This window comes from Portunus trituberculatus, chromosome 41 (genome assembly GCF_017591435.1).
Source record: "Portunus trituberculatus isolate SZX2019 chromosome 41, ASM1759143v1, whole genome shotgun sequence".
Taxonomy (NCBI): domain Eukaryota; kingdom Metazoa; phylum Arthropoda; class Malacostraca; order Decapoda; family Portunidae; genus Portunus; species Portunus trituberculatus.
In genome coordinates, this window is record NC_059295.1 from 27,055,728 (window position 1) to 27,067,572 (window position 11,845).

Genomic DNA, 11,845 nt, shown 5'->3' on the forward strand with positions numbered 1-11,845 from the left:
TGGTGGTGGTGGTGGTGGTGGTGGTGATGATGATGATGATGATGATGATGAAGACGTGAGGTAGTGATAGGGGTTGTCATTATGTTGTGTGAGATTAGATTAGGTTAAGCTAAGTTAGGCGCGGTAAGGTAAGGTAAGGTAAGGTAAGGTTAGGTTAAGTTAGGTTAGGTGAGGTTAAGCTTGGTTCGGTGAGAGGTTAGGTTAGGTTAAATCTAAGACCCAGGAACAAGCATCAGTAATTCACTAGAGAGACAACCATTCAAGTCCCACACCAACAGAAAATAAATAATATCTAAGTATACATAAACAGAACTAACAAAAAAACAAGGAAATGCAAAAAGATGTAAACAAACCTTACATAGAAAAATAATATTAGACACGGTATTTATCTATGCTTATGAGTCATTATCTTTTACATCACACACACACACACACACACACACACACACACACACACACACACACACACACACACACACACACACACACACACACACACACATCAAACAATAAAAACAGATCAGGTTAAGACATTCACCCCTTTCTTTTGAGAATAACTCTCTCGGACGGACACGGGGACTGAGAACTAAGAGTAATTTGTTAACTCTTTTTGTTGCTCTTGGCCAGTACTTCCCTCTTACATAAAAAAAAAAAAAAAAAAAAAACAAGCGAAAGGTGAGAGAATCCATAAAAATCACCTGGTACTGGAGAACTAAGGTGGAAAATCAAAGAGGATGACAATTAATCCCTTTACATTTACATTCTGCTTACTATTTGGCGATTTTAAACAGCTTCAGAAACTTATGTGGGGATCAAAATAACAAAAACTCTGGCCATTAATGAAATCTACATAGGGAGAGTCAGTGGCAAGGGTGGGTTAGAGGCGGAAGGAAGGAGGCGTGAGAAGTAAGGGTATGTGAGGGGAAAGGAAGGGGTTTTGAGGGGATGTGAGGGGAAAGGAAGGGTTTTGAGGGGATGTGAGGGGAAAGAAGGGTTTTGAGGGATGTGAGGGAAAGAAGGGTTTTGAGGGATGTGAGGGGAAAGAATGGGTTTTGAGGGAATGTGAGGGGAAAGGAAGGAGTTTTGAGGGAATGTGAGGGGAAAGAAGGGGTTTTGAGGGAATGTGAGGGAAAGAAGGGTTTTGAGGGATGTGAGGGAAAGAAGGGTTTTGAGGGAATGTGAGGGGAAAGAAGGGTTTTGAGGGAATGTGAGGGAAAGAAGGGTTTTGAGGGAATGTGAGGGAAAGGAAGGGTTTTGAGGGATGTGAGGGAAAGAAGGGGTTTTGAGGGATGTGAGGGAAAGGAAGGAGTTTTGAGGGATGTGAGGGAAAGAAGGGTTTTGAGGGATGTGAGGGAAAGAAGGGGTTTTGAGGGATGTGAGGGAAAGAAGGGTTTTGAGGGATGTGAGGGAAAGAAGAGGTTTTGAGAGGATGTGAGGGAAAGAAGGGGTTTTGAGGGGATGTGAGGGAAAGAAGGGGTTTTGAGGGATGTGAGGGAAAGAAGGGGTTTTGAGGGGATGTGAGGGGAAAGAAGAGGTTTTGAGGGGATGTGAGGGAAAGAAGGGGTTTTGAGGGGATGTGAGGGAAAAAGGGGTTTTGAGGAGATGTGAGGGGAAAGGAAGAGGTTTTGAGGGGATGTGAGGGGAAAGGAAGAGGTTTTGAGGGGATGTGAGGGGAAAGAAGGGGTTTTGAGGGGATGTGAGGGGAAAGAAGGGGTTTTGAGGGGATGTGAGGGGAAAGAAGGGGTTTTGAGGGGATGTGAGGGGAAAGAAGGGGTTTTGAGGGGAAAGGAAGGTCAGCAAAGTGTAATGAGTATCCCTGGTGTTTGGCGGCGCTACGGTGTCAAGGCCCCCTACGCTGTATCTGAGGGTGTGTCTGTGTGTCTCTGTATCCGAGGCTGTATCTGTGTCTTTCCCTGGAGAGGCGGACACATACCGTGCTATTTTTAATTAACAATGCTCGTGTGTGTGTGTGTGTGTGTGTGTGTGTGTGTGTGTGTGTGTGTGTGTGTGTGTGTGTGTGTGTGATAAGATTTCCCATCAGTGAAGAAAAAGTACTAATCGGACACACATCTAAGTGCAGAATTCTCTCTCTCTCTCTCTCTCTCTGTAATAACAACATAAACAACAACAATAAAATCCAACACATGGAGAAAAGATCTCTCACACACACACACGGTAGCTCAGTGGTTAGAGCGCTGGCTTCACAAGCCAGAGGACCGGGGTTCGATTCTCCGGCCGGGTGGAGATATTTGGGTGTGTCTCCTTTCACGTGTTCACCTAGCAGTGAGTAGGTACGGGATGTAAATCGAGGAGTTGTGACCTTGTTGTCCCGGTGTGTGTTGTGTGCCTGGTCTCAGGCCTATCCGAAGATCGGAAATAATGAGCTCTGAGCTCGTTCCGTAGGGTAACGTCTGGCTGTCTCGTCAGAGACTGCAGCAGATCAAACAGTGAAACACACACACACACACACACACACACACATACACACAGTAGGAAAATAAACACGTCCATGAGAGGTTATGTGCGAAGTGAACTAAGTTATCAAGTGACAAAATACACTGATAGCTGTCCATTGTTCGCGCGTGTGTGTGTGTGTGTGTGTGTGTGAGGAGGGATAGAGGGAAGAGATACGATGGAAATATTCTCTCTCTCTCTCTCTCTCTCTCTCACAGTAATGGTAATTGCGGACGTTGTATGTTTATAAGTAGCGAAGGATCTGTATTGCCTGTGTGTGTGTGTGTGTGTGTGTGTGTTGGGGGTTGGGAGCTGCGAGGGGGATGGAAGGGGGGGCGTACTCACCGTGGGTCTGGTAGTATCGGTCGAGGGGTCTCAGCTCCCCGCCACAGAACTGCCTCAGCTCATACGCATGCTCCATTCTGAACCTTGAGTCGCGGCCACACTTCTTGCTCACCTCTCTGAACGTGTGTGTGTGTGTGTGTGTGTGTGTGTGTGTGCGTTCTTCTAGTTAAAGTCCCCGTCCGTTCTTGCTGGTCTCCTGTTTCGCACACAAATGTCTGAATACAACACCGCGCTAATGAGGGTGATCGCTTTTCACGCCCCCTTCACCACAGCACACTGGTGGGACTACAAGTGTGCGTGTGTGTGTGTGTGTGTGTGTGTTGTGTTGTCGCTGGAGCCTGACTGAGCACGGGAGACAGTCAGCAGCAGCATGCGGGGGTGAGTGAGGGGCAGGTTAGAGCAGACGTCCACATGACACAAGACACGCGGTAATCATGCTGGCGACATTCTTGATGGTGACAAGGGTGAGGGTGTCCACTTCCATGTTAGTCCTTCCCAGTGTCCTTGGTTACTCAGCTCCTCGCGGCACTGGCCTGGTGTGTGGCGTGCTGGCGTCCTGGTGAGTGTCGCGTGCCCTGCCAGGTACTCCGGGGGTCGGGTGTCACGTGGGTGTCCGATGACCTCCACCAAAACAGCCTCACATGAACCACCGTCTCTTACTAGGTTGGCGCTGTGCTGCAGGGTCCGTGTTGACGTCAGCGGGATTCAGGCGTACTGGAGGGGAAGGCGAGGTGCGCGAGGCAAGGCCAAGGCTGCGTGTGTGCTGCTGTGCTATCCCTGAGGTGAAGCGTGACGTAGCGTATCGGTGCAAGGGAGTTATGGACGTGAGCTGACCCAATGCACACACAAACACACGCAAGCTTGTAATTAAACAATCCTTCCCCGGCTTAAGTCCTTTTGCGGCGAGTGGTGTGGGTGGGATGTCCTGTGACAGAATCGTAATGTCCTGAGTAATGAAGTGCTTCCCGGTTCAAGTTCACTGCTTCACTACGAGTCTGTCATGTGCACGCCGCACACTCGACTGTTCCCGCTGACTGCCTCCCACCACACGACACTCACTCCCCGGCGACACTCCACATCCCACACCGGGTCAAGCATAAGTGCGCTGAGCCGTGGTCGAGCTCAAACCAATGCACATGTTCCCAGGCCCCGCCCCTTCCCCACGGAAAACCACTGTTACGCGCACACCCACTGGCCCGCGCCGCTCGCCGAACCCTCCGCCTCCACCAATCACAGCCCGGGGTCCTCAGCGTACCACACATTCATCACACTTCTGGTAATCCGTGATATAATGAATTGGTCTCGGACTTAGCCCCGTGGGTTTTGCTGGTGTTTCCTGCCTGTCCTCCACTCACGTAACGCGGCCCCGAGGTGTTTACCTGACGTAGGGCAGAGGCTGGGCATGGTGAGGTGGAGGGACACTCAGGACCACCACCACCACCACTTTCCACTTATCTCCCCTCTCCCTCTCCCACTCCTGCGGTGGCATAGTGGATAAGGTGGTGAGCGTGGGATCGGGCAGACGTCCACGCGTAGGTTCGAATCCCACCACGTACAGCCTTAAAACACTTTGCCATTTGTCGTAGTGGTTTAAAGTTACCTACATATCACCATGATACCCAGGTTCTAGGTGGTTACACTCAAGATGAGCTTGGGCGGTGATATGGGCCCTAATATGGGTACCACTATAAATAAAATTGCCTGCGCCACTAATGGCGGAAGCTGAACAGCGCTTCCCATACACTCTTCAAGTGTGCCTACAAGCGCTATAGGCCTTACCGTAAAAAAAAAAAAAAAAAAAAAAACCCTGCTGAGTTAACTAAAGCGCAGTTTGATAGCAACAAAAAATAGGTCAGTGGGAGGAGGGAGGTCCGGCAGACGGTGGTGGTGCGGGGCTGCGTGCGTGAGTGCATGTAGTGTGTACAGGTGAGGGGAATGTATGCGAGAGGAAGGGCAAAACGACCTGTCAAGGGCGCTGGGAAGGGAGCCGGAAGTCTTCGGAAAGTTAAGAATATGCGAACAGACTAGAGCGAATGACGACGGTATATATACGATTAACAAGGCCCGGGAGAGAAGACAGACAAGAAACACACGGAAGGCAGAGTTTGTGTGTGCGTGTGAAAGCTATTTATGGATTCTAAGGAAGGAGATATAGAAAATTAGACAAAAGAAGTAAGATTTTAAGTGTGATGGAGTGAAAGATTAAGCAACGTAAGGAAGAAGAAAACTACTGAAGGAAGATTAAAAGGGAAGATAACAACAGAAAATGGAAAGAATGTAAGCATATAGGAAAGGCGTGAACGAGAGATCACAACGGAAAAGAATTAAGAGAAAACACATTTCGTAAGATTACAGAGTTGAGGACAGAAGAATAAGACATGGAATTAACAGCGGGTACTCGAATTAGTCAAGGGGAATCAGACCTAAGACGTAAGACAAGACGTAAGATTGTAAAGAGTTCACTAAAGCTGAAGATCTGAGGCAAGGACTGGTGACGGACTAAACTATACCCGGCCTGCTCAGTTGCTTCTATTGCCTCGTGACTGAAAAAGGAAAGGAAAGGAAAGGAAAGGAGAGAGAAAGAGACAGAGACAGAGAGAGAGAGAGAAGGGGAAGGTAAGTCTAGGAATGGACGAGGAAGAACATTAGGTATAAGTTAAGGTGTGGTAAGTGGAGGCTGAGGAAAGGTTGTGTTCATAAGAAGGGTCGTTAATTACTCGTAGAAGAAGGTCGTGGCAAGTCTTGTATGTACGAGCTTATTCTGCCAACATCAACGACCACACACACACACACACGCACACACACACACACACACACACACACACACACACACACACACACACACACACACCTGGACACCAAAACAATTACGTCAGAAAATAGAGACGAGAGAGAGAGAGAGAGAGAGAGAGAGAGAGAGAGAGAGAGAGAGAGAGAGAGAGAGAGAGAGAGAGAGAGAGAGAGAGAGAGAGAGAGAGAGAGAGAGAGAGAGAGAGAGAGAGAGAGAGAGAGAGAGAGAGAGAGAGAGAGAGAGAGAGAGAGAGAGAGAGAGAGAGAGAGAGAGAGAAATATGACAAGCAGCTTATTTTCTCTTCCTCTACCCCACCCAACCACACACACACACACACACACACACACACACACACACACACACACACACACACACACAGGGAAAAAAGAACACGCGGAGGAACAACGAGAAAAAAAGAGAGAGAGAAAGAGAAAGAGAAAGAGAGGAAAAGAAGAAGGAAGAAGAGGAAGAAGATCAGTGGTAGTCGGTGGAGTGAGTAGGTGGAGGAGGAGGAGAACCCAAGAGTGGTGAGTGAAAGAGGTAGGAAGGAAGGAAGGCAGGGAGGGGGCCGCGGCTAACGGTGGTAAGACGCCCCGGGCTGTGGGCTGCCGGGGGAAGATGTGACCAGCCCGGAGGCGTTGGCTACGGTGGGCTGGCGCTGGAAGGGAAAACTTACTCACAGGACCCTGGAGGAGCGCTGGAGTGGACTGGACGCGGCGGGAAAGGAGGACACGCCGCACTTTTGTCAATGGCGGCCGGCAATGGAAAGGGTGCACGGGGAGACGGGGACGGGGGTGTGTGGAGGAGGGTGGAAGTGGAGAGCTAGAGTGGAAGTTGGGTGGAGTGACTGACTGACTGTATGACTGATTGATTGACTGAATGTATGACTGACTGTACGACTGTAAAAATTATTGAACGATTGACTTATTGACTGATTTTATGACTGACTAATTAACTGTATGACTGACTGACTGCATGACTGACTGACTGACTAACTTAATAATTGCATGACTGACTGACTGACTGACCTAATGACTGACTGCAGGATGGTAGGATTAGTAGAAAAGGAGGAGAAGGAGAGGAAAAATAGATGAATACAGAAAATAGATGACGGAAAAGAGCAGTCGAGGTGTTAGTGGTGGTGGTGGTGGTGGTGGTGGTGGTGGTGGTGGTGGTGGTGGTGTAGAGAGAAACAAAGGGAGTTGTAGAAAATATTTTGATTTTGATTTGATTTAGACTACAGACAAATTTTTTTCGTTTTCTTTCTCTTTTTTCAATCTTGCCTTTCCTCTTCTTTTGTATTCTTTTCACGTGTATTTCTTTTCTTTTGTTTTTGTTTTTCCTTTTCTTCATCTATTTATTCTATTTTATTTCATGTTTGTCTAATTTTCTCCCGTCTTCTCCATTTTTCCCCCATTTCTCTTATTTATTCTATGTTTTTTATTCTTCTTTCCTTCATCTATTTATTTCATTTTGTATTCTGATTGTCTAATTTTTTTTCCTGTCTTTTCCATTTTTCCTTATTTCTCTTATTCTATTTATTTCTTACTAACATTCACGTCCCTTCATGAATTCTTTCCCTAATTTCTATTCTTCTCACTTATTTATTTATCTATCTATCTATTTATCATATTTCCCTCTAACTCCATACTCCAACTCTCCTATTTCCCTGTTTCCTTCTCCCTCCTTTATTGTTTCTACTAGTACAATTCCCTTTCCATATTCTTGATCTTCCTCTTCATCAACTAATCAACAAGTGTCTTCCATTCTCCTTACCCTCAATCAACTTCCATCAATTAAGAACAGGATGCAAACAATCTCATCTTCAGTATCTTATCTTGTTTTCTTCTTCCTCCCCCCCCCCCTTCTCTCTCTCTCTCTCTCTCTCTCTCTCTCTCTCTCTCTCTCTCTCTCTCTCTCTCTCTCTCATTTATCACTAGAGAAAAAACATTATCTGTTTAGATATTACAGTTTTTCTTCTTCTTTGTTCTTTTTTGTTTATAGATTTGTTGTATTTGGTGTTATTGTAAATTGTATTGTTTTATTTCTCTCTCTCTCTCTCTCTCTCTCTCTCTCTCTCTCTCTCTCTCTCTCTCTCTCACACATGAAAACTACTTCCCTCGTTTCCTCGTTTTGTTCTCACTAATTACGATGATTTAATTTTCTTCCTCTCCTCTGTGCGCTGCAATTGGCTGTCTTCAATGTATGTATGTATGTACGTACTGTATGTATGTATGTATGTATATTTGTTGTAGTATTAACTAATTCTTCCTTTCATGTTAGTCAAATTTTGTTGTTGTTATTATTATTATTATTATTATTATTATTATTATTTTCTTCATCTATTGCTTTTTTTTCCATTCCTTTCCTATTTTTCCTGCCTTCATCCTGTTACATATTCCTTGCGTTCTACTTCCTACTTCCCGCCACCACCACCCCCACTACCACCACCGCCGCCTCCTGCACTCCTCCCCCCCATAAGGAGTGACCGATGTCCGGCTGACCCAGTAAGACAACCTTATTTCAGCTCACGCTCTTCTTTTTCCTCTTTTCCTTCTTTTTTTTTTTACTCGTGGTTGAGTTCCCTATACGCACACGCTCTCCTTGTGTGTTTTTGCTCTCTCTCTCTCTCTCTCTCTCTCTCTCTCTCTCTCTCTCTCTGGAAATTATGATGCATTAAAATTGGTGAGGTGGTAGTAGTAGTAGTAGTAGTAGTAGTAGTAGTAGTAGTAGTAGTAGTAGTAGTAGAAACACCATCATCACCACCATCATCATCATCATCAACACCACCATCACCATCATCAACAACAACAACAACAACAACAACAACATGATCACAGCAAAAGTAGCTGTTATGGAAGCAGCAACAACAGCACCAGTAGTAGTAGTAGTAGTAGTAGTAGTAGTAGTAGTAGTAGTAGTAGTAGTAGTAGTAGTAGTAGTAGTAGTAGTAGTAGTAGTAGTAGTAGTAGAAGCAGCAACAGTTTAGCGGCAGAGCAGGGCAGGGCAGGGCAGGGTAGTGCAGTGCAGGGCGGGACCAGATCTTGGACAAGTGAGGCTATTATCAGCCAATCAATCAGCTTATCTCGGTGTATCAGCCACAAAACAACAATCTATTGGTCCATCTATCACTCTGCCTGATCAACTCTTCGCACATCCAGCCAGCCAGCCAACCAGATAGCCAACGGGACAGCCAGCCAGCCAGCCAACCAGCCAGGCAGCCAACCAGACAGCCAGCAAACCTGACAGCCAGACAACCAGACAGCCAACCAGAGAGCCACCCAACTAACCAGCCAGCCAACAAGACAGCCAGCCAGCCAACCAGACAGCCAGCCAACCAGACAGCTAGCCAGCCAGACAGCCAGCAAGACAGACAGAAAGACAGAAAGAGAGACAAAGAGACAGAGATAGACAGAGAGATAGACAGATAGACATTCATCCATATATCCAGTCATCCATGTAGCCAGCCAGTCAGTCAGTCAGCCAGTCAGTCACCCAGCCAGTTGCTCTATCAGTCATATCAATCATTTATTACATCCCTTGTATCGTGTGTGTGTGTGTGTGTGTGTGTGTGTGTGTGTGTGTGTGTGTGTGTGTGTGTGTGTCTCCATGGTTATCTATTACGCACAGAGGTCCTTTCTCAAGTACCCTCCCACACACACACACACACACACACACACACACACACACACACACACACACACACACACACACACACACACACGGATCTTCTTCATCGTCATCATCGCCACCATCAGCAGCAGCAGCAACAACAACTGACCGCATAGTGGACTTCACCTATATTTTTCTCCCCCCGAGGGCGACTCCTGCCTCGGGGCACACACACACACACACACACACACACACACACACACACACACACACACACACACACACACACACACACACACACACACACACACACACACACACACACACACACACACACAGCTGACCAGCAAACAAAAGAAAGCTTGTCAACAATTCTCTCTCTTTCCAGATCTATGAAAGGCTGAATGACCGTGTGTCTGTTTGTCTGTCGGTCTGTTAAGGGGTAAACACCTGGCTGGAGGAGGAGGAGGAGGAGGAGGAGAAATGAATGAATGATCGTGAATGGGAAGACTCTCTAGTTTCCCTTGTTCTGACTTATACATTTATTTATTTTTTATTTCGTTTTCCTCATCCGTCTGCAAATCTTCTATCTTGTATTTCACACTAACAAAATATTCCATCATCTTTTCTTATTCTTTTTTTTTAAATAATACTGCAGGTGGTGGTGGTGTCAGGGTGTCTTGTGCTATCTATCTATCTATTTATCTATCTATCCATCCAACTATGGCATTTGTCAATCTATCTATTAATTGCATATTCATTTTACTTCTCTCTAAGTTTAATAATTTCGCTGCTATGCTCATATTCTTCCCATAATCCAATCAACTTCCCTTACAAAATACAATACTAATATTTTACTCACTCTTCACTCTGTCAATACAAACTACATCTTTATACCATTCTGAAAGTGACCAAAAGAGGGCCATGGCAGTCAATCAGTTCAAAGTAACGAAGAGTCACAGAAAAGGTAATGAATCGATACACACAATTTCTTCACACGGAATAACCCCCCTGACCAGAACACAATCAATTACTCTGTTAGTCAGTCAACCAACCATTCATTCATTCATCTAAACAACCAATTACTCAGTTCATTGATTCATTAATTCATTTAAACAATCAATAATTATGTTAGCCAATCAATCAGTCAATCAAAACAATTAATTATTCAATCAATCAATCAATCAATCAATCTATCTATCTATCTATTTATCTATCTATCTATCTATCTATCTATCTATCTATCTATCTATCTATCAATCAATCTATCTATCTATCTATCATCAAAACAATCAATCATTCAGCTAGCCAATCAATCCACCACTTTCAAATTGCAACCACACTAACTCTTTATTTCATCTCATTCCTCTGAGTCTAACTGGTTCTCAAGTCAGATGGTAAATGATTGGAATACACTCTTCAATGGGATAACGAGTGTACGGTCAATATAAAGCATTAATAACCCAACCCAACCCAACCTAACTTAACCTAAACCTAACCCTAAGCTGACTAAATTCAATCAAATCTATCCTAATGTATTTCAACTTAACCCAAGCCTTAACCTAACCTAACTTAACCTTACCTAAGCCTGAATTTAATCTAACCTAACCCAACCTAATCTTTACCTTTACCTAACCTTATTCAACCTAACCTAACCTAACCTTTATCTGACCTTTCTAACCTGACCTAACAAAACCTAACCTGACCTTTACCTAACCTTATCGAACTTGACCTAACGTTAATTTTACCTAACCTTATCTAACCTAATCTAACCTACCCAATCCTATCCTAAAAGAGAAGGTTGCACAGACGAAAGGGTAGAAAGCATGTGTGGATTTCAAAATAATGATGATACCCTGTCTTATGTTCTTGAGTCAAAATGTGGTTGTGTTATTACTACTAGCACTGTAATAGTTGGAGAGGAAGGTATCTATATGGCAATTCAGGGCCTAATTAATTGAGTCTATTCCACGCTAAAGAAAACCATTAAAAAACACACATACAACACAAACATGGAGAGAATTAAGAAACACAGATGCAACACTAAAAAAGAAAAAAATCAAGAAACACAAAGAAACACTAAACAGGAAGAAAACTCAGAAACACAGACACAACACTAAAAAACAAAGAAAACTAAGAAACAGATGCAACAGTAAACATGAAAAAAAACACAAAGAAACACAAATACAAAACAATACATGAAGATAATTCACTATCTTGACGAGGAAAGTGAATGAACATAACAAAACAGTGAAAGACATAATAAAAAAACGTAATTCAGTTCCTCCTTGGTTTCAAAATACACCTTTAATAATTTTTCTTGACCCCTTCAGTACTGGGACGCATTTTTATCACATCTTTAATAATTTTTCTTGACCCCTTCAGTACTGGGACGCATTATTACGTCTTTAATCATTCTTCTTGACCCCTTCAGTACTAGGACGCATTTTTACCACATCTTTAATAATTTTTCTTCATCCCTGCAGTACTGGGACGCATTTTTACCCCTTCGGTACTGGGACGCATTTTTACCACATCTTTAATCATTCCTCTTGACCCCTTAAGTACTGGGACGCATTTTTACCACATCTTTAATCATTTTCTTGACCCCTTCAGTACTGGGACGCATTTTACCACATCTTT

General features: G+C 44.4%; 1 protein-coding gene across 3 annotated transcripts in view; it reads right to left on the reverse strand.

Moving 5' to 3' along the window:
- Nucleotides 1-3,902, reverse strand: part of LOC123516592 (myelin regulatory factor-like protein) — a 47,889-nt gene extending 43,987 nt beyond the window's left edge. For 2 of the 3 annotated variants that reach the window (XM_045276112.1, XM_045276111.1), the window contains exon 1: nucleotides 2,800-3,902. In XM_045276112.1, the coding sequence (XP_045132047.1) occupies nucleotides 2,800-2,875 (76 nt within the window). In that variant the 5' untranslated portion in view covers nucleotides 2,876-3,902. The remainder of the gene's footprint in view (nucleotides 1-2,799) is intronic. The other variant, XM_045276110.1, reaches the window with a different exon arrangement.
- Between the last annotated feature and the right edge of the window lie 7,943 nt (nucleotides 3,903-11,845).